The sequence below is a fragment of the Centroberyx affinis genome, unplaced genomic scaffold (assembly GCF_046629955.1).
Source record: "Centroberyx affinis isolate AG114_WGS23_722 - 3 ecotype Tasmania unplaced genomic scaffold, CSIRO-AGI_Caff_v1 ptg002815l_1, whole genome shotgun sequence".
In the NCBI taxonomy this organism is placed as follows: domain Eukaryota; kingdom Metazoa; phylum Chordata; class Actinopteri; order Beryciformes; family Berycidae; genus Centroberyx; species Centroberyx affinis.
Genome location: NW_027280959.1, coordinates 88,098 through 107,360, shown reverse-complemented (window position 1 = coordinate 107,360; position 19,263 = coordinate 88,098). Strand labels below are relative to the sequence as shown.

General features: G+C 42.0%; 2 protein-coding genes across 2 annotated transcripts; both read right to left on the bottom strand.

Annotated features, from left to right (window-relative positions):
• Positions 1-2,240: 2,240 nt before the first annotated feature.
• Positions 2,241-6,289, bottom strand: LOC139658022 (protein shisa-7). Its single transcript, XM_071536034.1, has 5 exons — positions 5,532-6,289; positions 4,387-4,541; positions 3,927-3,992; positions 3,457-3,642; positions 2,241-3,235 (listed from the first exon to the last, which is right to left on the bottom strand). The coding sequence occupies exons 1-5, from the start codon at positions 6,287-6,289 to the stop codon at positions 2,241-2,243; spliced, it is 2,160 nt and encodes a 719-aa protein (XP_071392135.1).
• A 6,263-nt stretch (positions 6,290-12,552) lies between these two features.
• ube2s (ubiquitin-conjugating enzyme E2S) lies at positions 12,553-18,327 on the bottom strand. The gene is made up of 4 exons (XM_071536026.1): positions 18,172-18,327; positions 16,949-17,096; positions 14,397-14,587; positions 12,553-14,299 (listed from the first exon to the last, which is right to left on the bottom strand). The coding sequence occupies exons 1-4, from the start codon at positions 18,172-18,174 to the stop codon at positions 13,928-13,930; spliced, it is 714 nt and encodes a 237-aa protein (XP_071392127.1). The 5' UTR covers positions 18,175-18,327; the 3' UTR covers positions 12,553-13,927.
• Between the last annotated feature and the right edge of the window lie 936 nt (positions 18,328-19,263).

Here is a 19,263-nt window from a genome sequence, read left to right as displayed (position 1 = left end):
GCTGGCATGCATCAAGATTTGGAATGTTTTTAAAAACTTGGATTTATGACCAGATGTAACAAAAACCAACTAGTCATGAGAATGCTAGTTATCTAAAAACAATAAACACTTAAATCCCACCAAGTAAAAGAACATCACATCATAAGATAATTGTTAATAATAACAATAACAGTTATAATAATTATTAATAATAACACTCCATCATATTCATAACAACTACATTTAGCACTGTGTATAGGAAGATTGTCCAAATGAAATCAGTATTTCTGTTTATCAGCATTTCATCTCCATATCCTCTCAGTTGACTGAACAAAAACCAAGCGGTAACAAAGTCTTCTTTCTTTAATCTGCGTAATTATCTCTGATTTCTCTTCTTAGTTATTACAAAAAAATCCTCTCTATACCATACCTTTCATTGATCAGTCACACTTCCAGCCTTGCTTTACAGAATGTAAACCTTGAGGATATGATACAAAGTATGTTTGTATCTGGTGCAAATATCAGGGGATAGATTTGTGCAAAGTTTTGTCTCTGTGTTTCTCTTTGAACTGTGCTTAAACTGCTCTTGTTTTTTGTACACATTAATACTTAATACATCATGACAATATCAACACAAAATCAAGAGAAAGAGATATCATTTTATATGGACCACAGATATCACATACTATATAGGATAGGATAGCCCTTAGTATTGATAAGCGTTGTTATTGATGAAGATTTTTTTTTTTTTTACTTATAATGGCTGAAGTGCGTTATGATACAGCAAGGTCTTCATTTGAGGATGGAAAGGGCATCCCAACCATCCGAGTCTCTTATGGCGTCGGAGCCGTCCTGCAGAAGGCCTCTTGTTGCCCTCTCTCCTGACTCACAAGCTTTGGCTTGCTCTGAAGCCAATCCTTTGACTGTACAAAATATCATTGACTTGTGTAATTTGTCACCTGGTGAGAATAATAAAATGGTGATTGTCAGACCAGCTTCCTCTGTGGTATTTTCTTTGTATCTCCATAAATGGCTTTGAAGGACAGTTGTGTAAGTGCAACCTCTGCGTCATGGTCTATTCATTTGTGCTCTAGAGAAAACCTATGCTCTTCGTACACAACCTACATAAAAGCAAGTTGCCTTTTTATTGGTAAACTGAACAGAGATGTCCGCTCTGTATCATCTCTTGACTAACGTATATGATCTACGTCAGGATTTTTTAAAATAAAATGACTGATGGCTCTATATCATTTGGTTATCCCATTATTTTTTACAATACGCTCCTGATCTATAGAATGGGATCATTAGTAAACAATTGCCTGTAGCATAATCTAATATCAGTTTACACTCTTTAAATGTAACAGTGATCAGTGTGTGGAGGTTACGTCCTCTGGGGATATAATCTAAGGTCACATGGAAAGCTAGGCAACCCAGGCAGCTGATTGGTTATGTGGGTTCCTTGACAGTTTAATCAGGCGCTGAATCCTGCCAATAGTGTCAGGCTGCTGTGTCCCAGTCACTGGAGTGCGAGCTCCAAACAGCCCCCACCTCATCCGCTCATTTACATAGGAAGCAACAAAAATCAGTTCTGTCTCCCTGCGTCAGGATGAGGTTGGTTCAGTAAATAGCGAGAGAGTCAAATCTCTAAAATCCCTCACCAGGCACAGTTCACTTAGACTCATCTGGTCCACTGGGCTGTTTTCCCGAGGGATTCAGTTTTGTAAATCATTGTTGGCAAGGGTTGACAGTCCAGCAGGTAACTGGCTCAATTCTCTATTAAATTCTTGATTAAATATTCCACAAGTATCTCCTCTTCGTTGATCTCTTCCACTCCTCTTTTTTGATATCATCTGGTTCCCTATCTAATATGGCTCCTGAGTTCTTTTTTAAAGACATATAAAAACAAAGTTATGAACGACACTTCCGTTGGTCTTGTCTCACCCTTCTAGTCTTTCTACTAGTAATGGCACCAATGTATATGGCAATATGGCAAATTCTGTTAGGAAATATGGCTGATGTAGGCAATCACATACTTAGAATACCCCACCTTGATCTATAACTTTATAAATAATCATATTTAAGCTATCTAATTACTAGTGAACACTAATTTGAATAGCCTAAACACTTTATACTTTAATTATACTTAATACTTTTATTCTATTTTTATTTCTTACAGTTTATATATCTAATAGTTAAATGCAGAAGGGTGATCTATTTCCAAACCTTTGATGAGGGGCAAATTCTACATTAGGCACAGCTCCTCACACCGTCACCTCATTTTTACTGCCTGTCCTGATCCCCTGGCTGCCTCCTCCGCTTCCCCCCACCCCCCCACCGCCTCCTCCCGGTATAAAATGTAGCTGCTCAATGGTGTTCTGCCTTTTCGCAGCAAACGCCATCCTCCTCGCGCTGTGGCCCCCTAGTGTTCCTGTTCCCATAACTACCCCCGCGCCGGGCATCTCGCCCGCCCAGCCCATGCCCCCACTCATGTGCCCCGTCATGGCCGTGTTCCTCTCCTGCTCCCTTCCAGACGTGGGGTGAGAGTTCATCTTGATCATGTGGTGCCGGTCGAGGGAAGGCGTGGCACAGACGTTCTGCTGGGACTGGGCCTTTTGCTGCGGGGTGAGGCGAGGCAGCGTGGGCACCATCCCTCCTGCGTGGGCGTACGGATCTACAACCCCCATCCCCCCAACTCCCATCCTCTCCTCCAAGTGGTCTGGGGACATGAGCAGCCGTTCCTGTCTGTCCTGCCTCTCCTGTCTATCCTGCCTATCCTGCCTATCCTGCCTATCTTGCCTGTCCTGCCTGTCCTGCCTATCCTGCCTATCCTGGGGTTTGCGGGTGAGGGTCTGCGTGTTGGAGTTCTTATTGGAAGCCGCCATGGCTTTGTAGTACTGATGCTGCTGGTTCTTGGAGAGCCGGGACAGGGTTCCTGTGTTCCCGGGGACGTCGCCCATGTTGAGCAGCTGGTCTTGGGACTTAACTTTCCTCGGTGGCTTGGAGAGAGTGTCATAGTTGGGGTTGTACTGGGGCTCCGGGGGGTCCAGAGGGTAAGGGTTGGGGGTGGGTGACGTAGGCATGCCAGCAGGCGGGATCCAGGGACGCATTGCGTGCCTGGGAAGCGTTCCTCTCCCGCTGAGGGTGTAGTCTCCACCCCAGTGGAGGTGGTGCTGGGAGGACTGGAGAGCTGGCTGGGCTGTGTGAGGCCGGCGCTTTGTGGTGCAGTAACCAGACGAGTACTCATCTAGACCTTTCTCTGGAAGTCAAGCACAATTTCTCTGAATTGTTTATCATAGCAGTAAATACCATAAGTACATACTGACAAATACATTTTATGCCATAGTGTCTGAAGTGTCTTAGCTCAGTACTCATGAAACAGCAGCACAAACTGCACTGTAAGGGCAGGGAGGGAGGGAGGACAATGACAGATTTGTATATTCCTAATTTCTTCCCCATTTCTCAAATGAAGATACGTACCCAGGCGTTTCAGGGAGGAGTATCTGTTGAGCTCGGGCTTGGTGGCGCTCTCATAGGAGGGAGGCAGCTGAGCCAAGTTGTGGAGGGAATGGTGGAAGGCAGGCTGGGATTTGGTGTTGTTGTGTTTGCTGGAGAGAAGGGTGCCTCCAGCTGCCAGCTGAGCGTTGTTCATTCGAGGGGTGCGTTCTGCAGAGACCAGAGGGAGAGGAAGGCTACGTATTAAATGAGATTTCCTCCTCTGGGTATAGTGCACTGTAGCAGTGTTCAAATCTGCTAACATTCACTGGAACAGAGAGATTTTAACTTGCTTCCAACCCTAACATAGGCAACAAATGCAATGATAATCATAATTATTGTTGAGATGAATATGTCTACTTTTGTGCTTGAAACGAAACTGAATGAAGTAAATTAAGCATAGTGGTGATTACATGTAATTTACATAAGAGCATAGCTTTCACCAGCTGCCTTACCGATAGTTGCAGTGTGTTTGGGGCTGGAGCTTGATGAGTGGATGAAATTGTGTTGCAAATTGCCCACTGTAAGTCAAACAACATAAGGTAATCAGCTCACAAAATGGATGTCAGGCAGTTTCCAGTTTAATGGCATTTTAGCATACAAAGATCAAGCCACCTTTACGATTTTATCTATCTGCATCAATTCACCTTCACATGATCTTTCATCCATATTGAGACTCTCAACATCAGCATATAAGGCTGTATACTTTAATAGTGCTTATCTCCAGATTTCTATCCATTTAAAATGGATTACATTTTTCTTCCACGGCACCAGTGAGGATTCTTGTTTTTCCTTAATGGCTCTCTTTCGAATGGAAAAACAGAACAACGCACACAGACACATACAGACATGACATCCACAATATATCACTGCATACAACAGCTTGTACATGTTGTACAAGCCTTAGGCCCTTACATCTGTTGTCCTTGCTGGGCAGGCCAGGGGCGTAGAGGTTTTTGGGAGGTCTCCCCAGTGTCCCCTGTCCGTCTCCCACAGCCAGAGCCACACTGTTGTTTCTCTCATCCTGCTGGACTGGGCTTGACTGGTGGCGCAACATGTCAACCAGGGCTCTGACATGACAAACACAAGCACAGAGAAAACACAGGATTAGACTTGTGTATTTTCAGAGTTCAATCTGAAGTGACAATTAACACTGCTAATGGCTAACCATCCTTACAGACAGGTAAGTTCTGCTCACCTGTTATTCTTAGGAGCCTATGCTTTAGGGCTAGCGTTTGTATTATGTATATTTTTTACACATTTGACAATATGAATGTTGTTTGCAATGTATCTTATTTTTGACATTGGATTAATACATATTTTATGAGCAATGGTCTGTTTCAGTTATGATCCACTTATCAATTATTGGCCAGGAACCTTAGAATCAAAAGCAAAAGCAAACCCATGAACCATAGAAATGTTCAAATGCCATATAATTTCTAACATGGTCGCCTGACTGTGATGTGAGTGATGGAAGAACCATCCATATCATTCTCCTAAGCTTTTTGAAATATATGGGAATAGCACACTTCGGATGAGGAATGAGGTCGCAGACTTGCTCACAATTGCCGAATTGATGTGAATGCAGTGAACATGTGAGTCAATTAAAAAATCAAATAAACTGTTTTAGTTTTAATTTGTAGGGTTTTGCATTCTTTGAGGGGAGAATAGTTAGACCAACCAACTGTAAATATTGGTCCAACGTTCTCCCCTAGTGTAGCCCAAGATGGAAAAATGCCCAACCTGTGCAAAATCAAACAGCATATCTGCATTGCCAGGGTAGTGTGATATAGTGGACCATATATGAATTGATAAGCCCATTGGAATCAAATCACCACGAATTCTGCAGCAGCCACTTGATGAAAATCAAATATGTTTTAGCTGATGTCTAATAACATTATTTTGAGCCTAGAATGGTGAATCTGGGACATTTATTGAGACCTGAAAACCTAATTTTCTTACATTATTCCTGCATGACAGGAATTAACAGATAAATCAGTGAGAGGTGATGGAAAGAAACCGGAATACCGGAATAACTTATTGATTTCTCTGAGCCTCACCTGGGCATATTAAGATCTCTGTGGTTGGCCTCCTCCTGCACCTTGTTGAACGCCACCTTGATCCCCACAGCTACAGCCACCATGAACACAACTACACCACCAATGACAAAGCCTGTGTTGTGGCTCTGCTGCTTTAGGGGATCAAAGTCTGGGTCCGGTCCTAATTCCTCCGGTGTAACCATGTCAGGCGGCGGCGTCTTGGCCCAGTCTGGAGAATCATAGTTTTTACAGAGGTCCTGCTCCAGCTGCCGGCTGCGCTCTGGACAGCAGAAACGGTAGTGGCAGGTCCCACAGCAATAGATGAAGGTGTCCTTGGAGCAGTTGAAGGCGCTGTCAAACTGTCCCATTACGTCGTAGTAACCCCGACATACATCCACATCCACCAGGCGCCGCGGAGGGGGCGCCACCTGGGCTGCACCCAAGGGAGGTGCAAGAGCATCTGCTGCAGTCACATTCTTAGGGAACATGACCTGGGCCAGGGGCTTAGGAGGAGTCTCCAGAACTCCCTCTGTTTCTGGAAGTTTCTCAGCAGTTTTGGTCCTGCCTTGGAGAGCAGCCGGCCGCAGGTTGGCCTGGATAGCGAGGAGCAGGAGAGAGGGGCTGGGGGCGGTCTTAGGCTGGTCGGTGAACAGCCTCCCCAGAAGGTCTGAGTGCTGGGGAGGGGGGGAGGGAGAGGTCTCCACAACAGTGGTAAGCGGGGCAGTTAGGAGGGAGAGCAGGGAGACAGCGAGGACTCGGAGATTGGTGGTGGGCGTCATCTTTACATGACTAAGAGCTCTATTTTCTGTCGTTGAGTCAATGCAGTTACAATGCTGTATCCGCTTTTGCAGTTTAGCCCACTAAAATGGCATGTGAAATATTCAAGCAGCATGTACAACCTGTTTGATATTGATCATTTAAAAATAGCTTCATTCAATAATGTTGAGCGATGAATTTATAAGTCTAACTGAGTATTTATATAGTAAATCAGTATAAGTGGTGAGGAATAATAAAAAAGAAAAGGACTAACTCCATCAAAATGAATTTGTAGGTGTCAATCATTGGTAATAATAGTGTTAAAATTGTTTTAATTTGCTGCTAGAAATGTGTAACGTCTTCATGTTTAGTCCTCCAAAAACACCCCTCAAATCTATAATGCTAAAATAGGTGCAGCTGTGTAAAAAGTACAAACTGCACATAAAGATCTTCATGCTTTTAGACCATAATGTCTTGTTCTACATGTCTCATTGCATGTTGTGTTTTGCCTCTCCAGAACAAAGAAATATCTGCCGCAATCCTATACATTCCTGTGCTGCTTATGGCACTTGTAGAACAATAGTCTGTGGCCAGGTCTTTATCTGTCTTGTTTGTTCCTGGTCGACTATTTCATTCTGGCACATACATTCAGAGTTGGCACTTAATTAACCTGTAGGCAATTCTCTTCTGGAAAAATGTATGAAATCTAAAATTCTACCAATATGTTTTGTGCTTTTTGGCATTGTAAACAATCAAATAGCATTAATAGACTGCACCAGTGAGGGAAGTAAGGACTGGCTCTAAAGGTTGTCCTGTAAGTGGTGCCTAGTTTGTCTGGAGCAGGGTGTCATCTCCATGTTAAACTGATCTAGGCACTAATCACATCTGTACATACACTATTTACTTTATCTAAATGTTTTATACGGTTTGATCTAATGTGCAGCGGTACTCGCCTGGCACGTACTGTTACTGTGATCGGGCTGAGGGTGATAATGAGGGAGCCCCAGATTAAGTGCTAGAAGACTGTAGAAACTGCAAATTAGGAGTAAGCATCAAACAATCAAACAAATCCTGGCCTGTGAAATACATTGCAAAATGAGGCAAATGTATTATTTGAGATCTGAACTTGAAATGTTCTGTATTTAGCTTTAGGCACAAAAGTTGACGGTGTCATTCAACTGCGTGTCACTCTAATTAAATACGAATTGAATGGCACATTGCTTCTACATGTGACATTTCTCTCTAAGTAAAATTATTCCTTATTTGTCGCTGAGGTTCAAAGAATATCACTTTTGTTGAGAAATATGTAAATGTGTGAAGTTATTGTGTTGGAGGTGTTGGCAATAATAGACAGAGGCAGATCTGTCTCCCACAGAAATTATAATTATATGTAATTATCAAAACGTCCCTATCTGTTGCAGAGAATGTAGGCACAGATGGGGGAGACAGAATGTTGAAATCACTGAGGCCTCCACTTGTTTCAGTTACATGTTCCTCTAACCTTCTGAGAGCAGTTCAGTGGAGGAAAAACGAGAGACTCTCACACTGACTAATGTTCCAGAAAACTCTTCAGGAGAATTCGTCTGTCGTCTGTAAACGCTCTGCTCGATTTCCAGGATCGTCTTCAGCTTTACATGGCGACGACGATCAAAACTGGAATGTGTTGGCCGAACAACGGAATCCACTGCAACACAAATGACAGACTTAATTAGAAAGAGGGTCTTCAAGCTCTCCTTCTCTCTGCCGCTCACACACTTATTGATAGCGGTTCGAACATCTGCACATTTTCAGGACACATGTGCACATAACACAATCCTTTGTATGTGTGTGTGTGTGTGTGTGTGTGCTGTGGGAATTGAGTGTGTGTTAGCGTGCCTGTTCCTTTGCAGGAGCACAAGCTCCTCAAAAGCCGATGATAGAGAAAGAAAGAGAGAAAGAGGGAGAGAGAGAGAGGGAGAGAGAGAGCAGAGGGATAAATGCAGGGTAGGGATTTAAATAAGCAAAGAGATCGTGGCGAGCGGGAAGAGCCAGAGGTATAGATGCAGAGACGACCATGAGTGGGAGGGCGGTGTGTGGGTGGCACAGAATCAAGTACATTTCTCCCAGCACTTACCAATACAACATAGCACAGCACACAAACAGCACCGCCAAATACATCCACAAATACATGCCACAGACAAGAGAACATGATGGGGGAACAGCAGCACACAAGACTGTAAATCAGCTGCTGTTGAAGTAGTTGAAGGGGCAAAATGTATAATTCTAAAGATGCTGTGGATGTGTGTGCATGTGCATGTGTGTGCGTGCATATGTGTGTGTGAGAGGGAGAGAGATAGAGAGAGAGGGAGAGAGAGAGAGAGAGAGAGAGACTATAGTAGGCATTCTATAAACCTCTCTGTAGTCGGTCCCTCCTCACTCCTTTATTCCTCTTGCTCTCTCCTTCTCCTCTTTCTCCCTCGTTCTGCCTTTCTCTCTTTCTCAGATTCTGTGCGTGGGTTGAGGCAGCTAACTCTCTCAGAATAGCACTGCAGCTCTGTCTGTGTGTGAGTGAAAGAGGCAGTGAAAGAAAAGGAGGTAGAATCCAATCTACACCCATTAGCCAAACTAGATTTCAAAGTCACATCTCCCCGTTTCTTGTTCAACAAGATGACACTGTGATGCCTTGCACAGTCATCTGCAGGCAATGTTCAATTGCCATTACCATATTTCTGCTCTGACACCATTCACTTCACAAGGATATTCTGACCAGCTTCTCCAGACCAGAAATCCAAACCACTCCCCACGATACAAGCAATTACAGCTTTCTAATGACGCACAAGATTTCAAATTCAAACTGCACAACAAATATTCTACATCTTATCCCAAGATATTCATTCAAAATATGGTGGGCCAGTCCTCCTGCACCCAAAAGCCTTGAGTTTTTTCAGCCAAAGCATTTTGACTCAACACACAAAAGCGGAGGATGTTTTCCTGTAGTTATCTATACTGTGCTGTTGAAGCAATGCAGTTGAGGAGTGGGGGCAGGGGGCAGAGCCTATCACACAATGCTTAGGAAAAAGGAAAAGGTAAAGCGAGAGGAGAGAGAGAGAGAGAGAGAGAGAGAGAGAGAGAGAACTAAAGGGTGAAGGGCGCTGTGAAGATGCCTCCCTGAGTTGCATGGCCACTGGAGGGAGGACATGCTCAAATCATTTTAACAGATTCCTGGCATTGTGAGCAGAAAGTCAATCCTGTTGTATCAAAGCAGATGAATCAAACAGCTCCCTTCCTTTCCTCGCTGGATACTGACAAGCTGTGCAGACTGTTGGACATGCACCAATTTCAACAGGTGTTTGAAGGAAATCAAACAAAATGGCCTCTCTTTTCTTTAGACACACTGTTGCAAAACGCACTGTGATATGAATGAATAACAAAAAATCCTGTATTAGCTGCATTCATATTGCAGCAACAGAAATTGAATTATAACAAAAGCCGCGGGCCACAGGTTCCTATTCTTTAAAAGGAAGGCTGGCGTTATTCTTATCAGTGAATATATGCTGCGCAATGACTGTGTATCCTCTGAGTGACTGGACACTCACTCTTGTTATCTGGGCTACAGTCTATCCTTCATTAGGTTATTAAGTTGTAGCTTGCAATGAACAAGCATGCGGGTTACGGACATGACTTGCATGTATCAGTAGGCTAAGAGTGCGTGGGTGTATCCGCGCCGGTGTGTGTATAGTCCGGCTGGCTGTGTCGGTGTGTGTGTGTTGTCAATTGTCTCATTATCAATGTATTTACAATGTTGCAATGTGCTGGGAGTTGTTGATTTAAGTATTTAAGTGATGAATAATACGTCTGCCCAGCATAAAGGCTATGTGTAGTTTCTATGGCGCAGCTTTCATCCAAATGTTTTGTTTGACAGCCTCCAGCCTACTTGATGCATTTAAACAGATGCGAAACTCATTTTTACATACACAGAAAGACAAAGTGAATGTATAAAACTAATTTGCCTGTAATTCAGTTAATGGTGCTGCATCAAAAAGGGTGCATAATGTCGTGTCTTACCTGTGCGTTGCTCTGGGGTTTGATGCTGGAGAACAGCGCTGGAAGAGCCTGCGCACTGTATCTCAGTGCTTTTCAGATGACAGCCTGTTATTGTAGCTTAGGAAGATCAGGGCAGCTTAAAGTGTTGCTGATGTGTCGGCCACCCGTTTTAAATGCCCGTGTTTCAAACAAGTGTTGCAGATCTAATTTGTACATGTTGGTTCTCCATGAGGCTATTGCTGTTCCTTCATATTCGTTTACCACAGCAGAACAAAAAGCGAACAGACGAGAAATTCGTCAGTGACCAACGAAATATTCTGCGATTTTCCTACTTTTGATTAGGAAATTCAACTACGTCGGTAAATTCCATGTGTTGCACAGCACATCAAGTTATCTGGTGCAACTAAAAAGCACGCAGTAATTCAGTAAGGTAGCATTATAAACGATGCAATCTCAAAAAGTCAAACGTGTAAGCGAAATTTCCCCCAATTTAACTTTTATCCATCCGAAATCGATTGTCGCTGGATCCCTTCATAATTTCCAGGCTAGATAGGCTACACCGCCTAACTGCGACTGGCCTCACGAAGGTCCGCCAAGGAGAGCGCGCTCTGATTGGTCGCTCAGACTGGTGCTGATGAGACTCTTCATTCCGCGCTTCTCGGCGCTGATGGTCATTAGGCCCATTCACTGGTGGCGTTCATCCTTATAGTCTTCATTTTTTGTTTTGTTTTACTTTAATAAAATAATACAGTCAAATTTGAAAACATCATTGTCCATCAGGTGTCTATCAGATGTGACTCAGATGTGGCAGGTGCAAGACAGAGGCAAAATAAAACGCAAAGACTTGTGATTTTCCAAGAAATACAAAATCAAGGCACTCAATAAGCGGACATCCTCTGAGATCTAAACTGTGTGTGCGTGCATGCGTGCGTGCGTGCGTGTGTGTGTGTGTGTGTGTGTGTGAGAGAGAGAGAGAGAGAGAGAGAGAGAGAGATGGTTGCCACAGCAACTGTGTCATTATGTTGGTGGCAATTATGAAAGCGATGAAAACGGGGTAGGGGAGAGGATTGGCGCAACAGCCTTAACACTGGAGCGTGAACGAAACTGTCAATTAGACCAGCATTTGCATTTCAGTGATTTGATTAAGTTTATAGGTTTCGCCATGCTCGGCATGCAGTTGTATGAAGGAACACTTGCCAATCCACAAAAATCTAAGAAAGTGGATAGAGGGAGAGCGATGAACAGAGAGGATATCAGGATTGTAAGAGATGAAGTTGGCTCTTGTTTGGCTCCTTTCCGCTGTCACAAAACCGCGTCCTCGTCCTGCTGAACCTCAGACCAACATGACACCAGAAGAAGCCAGATGTACCTTTCATTTCCCGGTAATCACCACGGCATCAGCAAAATGTAGCCAAGGCTCATGTGAAATTAATTGGGATTATAGTGATTTAGGCCTGGAGGACAGATCACCTTATCCACACCACTCAGGTTCATGTTAAATAAGGATATTACTGGAAAACTAACCTGCATTCACCTAGCACCTTGCCTGTACATATTCTCTAGGCTACATTCAAGGTCCTTATGAATTTAACAAAACAGAATTGTAGATTTTATGTGTTTCTTTTGCAATGGCAGCTAGTCTATTCGGCCAGAATAAATTACTATGTATCTCTGTCACAATACTCAACGTATTTCATTCTGTTGTGCAACATTAGGAAAACGGTTAAACATTAATTCGAGAGGAAATGCCAGGAAGGTAGATCCCAGATGGGGAACGAGGGGGTAAGCGTTTCCAGAAGGGGGTTTTGTGAGGATGTCAGGGTTATCTGTAGTCCCAGGTGTCTAAGGGCCGGATAATTACCTGCATGGCAGGCTGCTATTTCTACACAGGTGGGTGGGCTGCTGTGCGTCTGCAGCACAGAGGCTAGTGCAGCCCTTCATTAGATAGTCCAACTGCGGTCTATTGGGTGCACTTTACAGTGGGATGCTAACGTGTATGCAATTACTGCACTAGTTTTCTTATAATGGTTATTTCGTCATTGCAGAATAGGAGTCCACGATAAACAAAATGAAGTGCTGACTCGTGGAAATGAACAGTCAAAGCCTACTATTACTACACTGCCATCAGTGTAATGACGGCTGATTACTAGAAGGCCTAAATATTTACCATCAAAACCAATTGCGTATGCATGTCAAATGCATACGCAATAAAAACACCAGAAAAATGATAGAAAACGACTCATTTTGCGTTTCTCTTCTGGCATTTCATTTTTTTTTATTAATTTAAATAATTTAAAATGGACACAAAATACCCATCCAACAGCCTGCACAATGACACGAGTTTCAGAGGCACCTTTTCCATCCACAGCGCTTCAGATTGTTTCCTTGGGAAATGTAGGCCCCACATGCATTTGCAACCGAGAGAAAACCTGCCCAAAAAACCCTGCCAAAACAGTGCAACGGGTGGGGAGACAATTTCTATCAAACATGTGGAAGTCTTCCTAGTGATATCTTCTCTGGTACCCACAAGGCTGATAGGAGAACTGGGTATTTGAGAGCACATACTGCTTTGCAGGGAAGCAGGGCTAGTTGAAGCTAGTCACATTACCGTATGCTCAATGATAATAGAGATGAATCATTTTTTATAAAGCACACTCTTGCAACCGACCCTGTTCCCTTACAGCCATTGATCTAGATCTTCACACACAAGACAGCTGAATATAGACATGTCAATTAAAAACCACTTTTGAAAATACTGGACAGTGAAACAATTTTAGAAAAATGAAAAACTTAAAAAAGGGTAGGGATTCCATTAAGAAACACTGAGACATTCTAGACTCCACTGCTAACTCTTTCCATACCGTTTCTTTCATTCAGGTCACAATTTTGTATGAAAAATACAATTTGAAAAGATGTTAACAATTTTGCGTGGCATTAACAAAATATCATTTCTCACACTCTAATGAAGCCATCCAGATGCATAATCCTTTCACAAATTCCAACATTATTACCTTGCAGCTCAATTTGAAAACCTGATTTTGATCGAAGCGATTTAAACCCAGACAGAGGAAACGACATCCTGGTTTTAAGCTCGAACTCCCTCACCGTGAGCCTGGCTGAGCAGTACACAGTACCATCTCAGCAGCAGAACATTGTGTTGAAGTTTAGAAAGATTTGACACCGAGCTTAACTGAGACAATACAGTTACATCTCATTAATGGAGAGACATTAGAGGCCGTATTTACCATAGTGAAGCCCATAACCAGGTGTCACTCATTCAGAATAGGCTTAGGGAAAAAACATCAAATACAATTGGTGGTATCATCATTTGTGCAGTGAAGGTTTTTTCTTTCTTTTAAAAAAAGAAAGGAACAAATATTTCTGAGCATGTCTTTAGGTATGGAAATAATTAACAAACCTGTAGCGCCAACAGGAATAGCCAAACTGGTGGCAAAAAAAAAATAAAAAAAAAAATAAGGGGGGTAAGATGTAATGAGTACAAAATGGACAGTCTGGGGTGGTGGTAGAAAGAGTCAGAAAAAATGAACAAAAACATCGTCAGCACACTTCAATATTTATATTTACACACACACTCGCGCACACACGCACACTCACACACTGAGAATTTAGCTGAGGTATTAGAGTCGCCTCAATGCACGCTTTTTATCTGCTTTCTTTTTCCCTACTACATTACTAGTGCTACTACTACTGCTGCTATTGCTGGTGGTGGTGGTACTGGCTCCGTTAGCTCCATTACCCAGAGCTGCTGCCACAGTGGCTGCACCAGGTCCCGCTCTCTTAGTAGGGTCACCCGCATGCTTCTTAGGTTGCGGGCCATCGTTAGGGTCCTGAGGTGCCCCAGAGGTCCCGCCAGGTCCTCCCATGGCATGGATTTCTGTGAGCAGACGAGCACGGGAGGCATACTCTGCATAGTCCTCCAGTAGCAAGCGCCCAGCCTCTTCATTCAAAGCTGACTCAGGATTCGGATGAATGAGAAGACACTTGATTGTCTGTGGGAAAATGTAGAAGACAAATGTTTAAAAAAAAAAAAAAAGGTGGAAGCGTATAGTTGACAACAGAACAACAAAGACTAATAGTCTCCCTTACAAGTAAGACATGTCTGAGGCCGAGTTCTGCCTTCCAGTCTCTCTTCAGCACGTTGACACAGATCTCTCCCTTGTGACCCACGTTGGGGTGAAAAATCTTGGTCAGGAAATACCCCTTGGGTGGAACAGCAGGGAAGTCCTTCCCGAGGACCAGACGCATTCGGAAAATGCCACCAGCAAATGGAGTTCCCTCTGTCAAAGCATAAAGAATTAATCACATCAACAGTGTGTACTGCTTAGCCCACTGTTGTTCCACAAAGAAAAACAAGGTCACAGATTGGTCAAATTATTTCAACCTGAGGAATTAACCGTGTAACCGTCTTTGGACTAGAGAAGAAAAACATGTTGGCTAGGACTGGATTTCATTTGGAACTTTCTAATACCAAAACCAGTATTGGTACCTTGAATTCAATACCGATACAAGATGATCATTTTCTTCAATAGCCTACTTTGTAAATGAAGGCCATCCAACACATTTTTTTCCTATAAAAAGGGCATCTGTTTGCTTCTGCAGATGAATGCATGTCAAACATTTCATTAAAATGAATGAATTGTGATATGACCATCTATAAAATGTTGTTAAAAGTTCTTAAATTCATAAATAGTACTGTCTGATGAATCGAACTGTTGTAGAGAAGGTGCACTATGGGAGGTAGGGATGTTTGGGAAGAAGGATCTCCTGTCACCAGGACTGTCTGGAGTGGCTGTGTCATCGCATGCAGAGTGGAGGAAAGCTGGCACCTAAAGTCCTAACATTTTGTACACACCTAAAAAGCAAATGCTCAGTGCAAATTGTATTGACATTTCCATTGCCTGTGATTTTTTAAAGGTGGCAATTAGACACACTGACCTATTTCCAGGGAGGCATTTTATATTTTAAATCCCCATGAAATGAAAAATGACCTTTTCACCTTGTTAGCCAAATTTACATGTTATAATATACACCTAGTTAACAATAAATGCCAGAAAATTACAAAAACAAAATATTTTATTGTATTTTTATATCAAAAATCCATTACTTTCACTTCCCGGGAAACAGTGCATCTTTTAATGGTGACCTCATGCTGCACCAGTAGGAGTAAATAAAAATTCAAAACCAACGGAACCACCACAGGTTTTTGAACAATCCTGCCCCTCCGATCAAATAGAACTGCCTTTCTCTGCCCAACTGATATCTCATTGGTTTACACTTTTGAATGATCCCTCCCTGCATTATGTCCCGCCCCCATATCCTGTATCAACAGAAGATGCATCAAGTTGAGGAAGTAAGACGCTCTCAAAATGCCGTTTCATGGGAACTTGTAGTGGGTCATTGACACAATGATATGGCTTACACATACTGTATGTTAAAGAACACAAATGTCAATGTGTCTCATAATAATTGGTTTGTACTCCATGTGGAAGACCATTTTCAATGGGCTATTGGACAACTCCCAACAGCACATTGTTATTTTAACTGCATCCAAAAACGTTTAGATGTATAATTCAAGCCTTTATCTTTACAGAAATAAAAGCATTTAGTCCATAACATGTACACTTTTCAGGAGACATGAAAAAGAATACTTTCCTTTTTTAATTATATAATCTTGCTGCACTCGAGAGTTGTGGGCTCAATGAGCAAACTATGCCATCATTCACGTTTTTGAAAATAATTTAAGTCCTTGAAAATGGCAAATCTAAGCTTGGATAGTTAACCAACTATCTAGACATAGTGGAGCAGATAGCTGTCACAGTTGGGACCCAGGCTAGGCGAGAGGGTGACAGAAGAGAGCCATTATTACCTCAGGTTGAAAATAAGGGGTTAGATCTCCTAGCTGCCAAATAGCATTTTATTGGATATGCAGTGGTAAGGTAGCTGAGCTAACAAGTTAGAATGACCTGGATGCAGCTTGTTGAATTCAAGGCTGTATTTGTTTGGGCAGTACACAACAAACCACAAGCACTGGAAGCTAGCTAGCTAAAGTTAGCTCTCAATCCAATACTGGCATTCTAAAGGCTAAGAGGTCATATATAATTATAAAATGGAATGACTAAACTATATTAATAACATGAGACAGATTAGACGCATGAAAGCTGGATGGATAAAATCCCATAGACCCAAGTATTGCATGCTGACTTGTGCTAATTTTTGAAGCATAAACTACTGACATTTATGTGAACTACTCAAAATCCATGTGATTGTTACCTGCTAGCTTGCAAAATGTCACAATACATGTTGTTGCATTGGCCTTTCAGTAACTTCTGTTTGGCCACACAGGACACACAGACTGTTTGAGTTACCTGGGTACTCAAACACTGTTCCAGCCGCTGAGATAGTAATAGAATACGCAAAGAATATAATCTTACGAACAGAGAGAAATTGGGTATGAGCAAGACACTAACTATATGAGCTTCTAAAGCCCCTTCATGAGTAACAAAGATAATATAATAACTTAGCATCCCTCTATCATTGCTGAGCTGATTTAAAACAAAAACTTTCATTAGCCTATTTAGTAAAACAGAGTCTTATCATGACCAATGTCAGCCTAGCATGACGTGTGTTACAAGTCTTACCCGGTCCTTCAATGGCTGTGTGCAGTTCAGTGATATCTTCATCACTGGGATAAATCTTGATGCCCTCAGGGGGGTCTGCTGCTAAAGCTGAAACTTCTTTGTATACCAAGCGAAGGACCTGAGGGGGCAAATTCTCCACATTGGAGTTCTGAAGAGAGACACAGAGAGAGTTTTAGCCAACTCAGGTTGTGCTGATGGCAGTACTGATATAGATACTGTTAAAGTGAAAAACACAACTCACACGTGTGTTAATGCTATAGTACAGTCTAGATTTCTTAAGATCTACCAGTCGGTCGAAGAGCTAGGAACAAGAAAGGCGAAGGTCTTTTGATAATGTTGTCCCAAGGGAAATCCTGAAGCTGCTTTGCTGACCATCTTACTAACTGAATGAAGGAAAGCTCACCTTAGTGGATGGGAGATAGTTATATCAAAACATTTATAGGCCTATTGATAAATGTAATAAGACCCAGTTTTACCTTTTTTTGGTTTTGTTTTTAAATCAGGATATGCACAGATTTTCTAGTTCATTAATATAAAGATCAACTGAAATACCACGAATACACAAAGCCAACCTTCAGTTAATTGTCAATGGCGAAGCTATTTTTTTCTCTTGATGACGTTAGCATAAGGTGTTTAGTTTCTAGGTTTGTGCAAAAGTTGTTGGTGTTCATAATATCGATAATCGTCTAAAATCCTAGGAATGACAAACCTAATCTGTTTTTGGGTGAACAAGCAAGTTTTTCCCCTTTGAGGCATCAGTTGTTATAGCACGAGGGGAAAACATTAGTTACTCTCATGAAGTTTTAACAAGTTTTAATGACGTGTTGATGTTAAGGATGTAAGTCATCTGACGTTAACAAGTTAATGAAAGCTAGCTAACGTAATCGTAACGATAGTTAACGCCAGCCAGCTTGAGTTAACGTTAGCTTGCTATGTAACGTTAACGTTAGCGTTTTCATTAGCTAGCAAGATTAGCTGAAATTAGGTAACGCTGCTAGGTGGATAGACGTTTCCGTGATGCAGTATTTGTGGTAGTTAATTTATTTTCAAAACGTCTTTCTGTTAGATAAGCTGTAGCCAGTGAATCTTAATTAACGTCAGACATTCCAGCAAATAGACATAACCCGAATAAGCAAAGATCGACGGTTGGCGACAGCTAAAATCAGATCAAGCTAGCAGCTAACATTAGTACCATTAGCAGTAAGCTGAGCTATTCGACTTACCATGTCTTCGAAAGATATTTAGCTTAGTCGTGTGGATGTGTATCTGGCGTCAGTTCTATACAGAATTTTACGCTAACGTTTCCCAAACTCTCCTTGATGAAAACTTAGCTTGGGTTAGCAACTGCTCTATTCTTCTTTTCGTTGACACAGGAACAAAAATACGATCCTCAATTTAACCTACACTCTTGGACCAATAGGCATCTTAGTAACACGATACGTGAGGAGAATGTAGCCAATCACGATCCAGCATTTGTCGTTGCGTTATGGCTGGCAGCTCTATCAGCCACACAAAGTCGGAAATATCACTCATACTACCCAGCCATAGGTGCGTTTGAAAAACTCACACCCACCCTACACAAACTAAAAGCTTTGCTAACTAGAATTCTGCTGTTCTGCCATCCCGTCTATCCTGTATCTAGAAATGTGCAAAAGATGCACATTGAGATGGTCTGGTTTGGCCAGTTTATTTCTATTTATGTCTGCGATTGTAGGAATAGCCCCATTCAATGGCAAACCAATTCACATTACATAGAGTATCCCAACCCAAATTGTCCATATTGCAGGGAATCCCCAGGCAGCACCTATGACATTATAAAACAGACTTGATATTTGTTACTAGACCTGATATGGGCATCTTTTACACTTTTTTTTAACCATTTAGATAGATAGGATAGTTATGTGGTTTCTGCTTTTAATAGTCTGTAAGCATAGCTGTGTATTTGATAAATATTATCAGTAGAAAGAGGCCAGAAAAATGGGAGGCGATTATTATGTCTAAACACTGCAGCACAATCAGTGGAGGTCCTCCACTGATCAAAGCTATCAAACTATTACAAGGTGATCATGGTCCATCAATACATGGCAGTGAAGTGCATGTTCCACCTGATTGTGTTGCAGAGTTTTTATGGATAGATAGCAAAATTACGATAAATATTTTTTTGTAAAATGTATTTTTTTATATATATATTTTTTGTTATCTTTGAGATTGACATGGTTTCATATGTGGACTATGTATGAGACTCAGTTGGACTGTTACTGTTACTTTGCCATATTGACAAATCATCTTTCAGAGTCTCATACACTAAACCAATG

What these genes read in the sequence shown, in the direction of transcription:
- LOC139658022 (XM_071536034.1), bottom strand. Translation starts at nt 6,289, where the DNA reads ATGACGCCCACCACCAATCTCCGAGTCCTCGCTGTCTCCCTGCTCTCC. An exon ending in GCCCAGCAAGGACAACAGAT is followed by an intron (nt 3,993 to 4,386) that starts GTAAGGGCCTAA and finishes TTTGACTTACAG; the next exon opens with TGGGCAATTTGCAACACAAT. An exon ending in CTCCTCCCTGAAACGCCTGG is followed by an intron (nt 3,236 to 3,456) that starts GTACGTATCTTC and finishes CTTGACTTCCAG; the next exon opens with AGAAAGGTCTAGATGAGTAC.
- ube2s (XM_071536026.1), bottom strand. An exon ending in CACAGCCATTGAAGGACCGG is followed by an intron (nt 14,588 to 16,948) that starts GTAAGACTTGTA and finishes ATGCTTTGACAG; the next exon opens with AGGGAACTCCATTTGCTGGT. An exon ending in GCCTCAGACATGTCTTACTT is followed by an intron (nt 14,300 to 14,396) that starts GTAAGGGAGACT and finishes ATTTTCCCACAG; the next exon opens with ACAATCAAGTGTCTTCTCAT.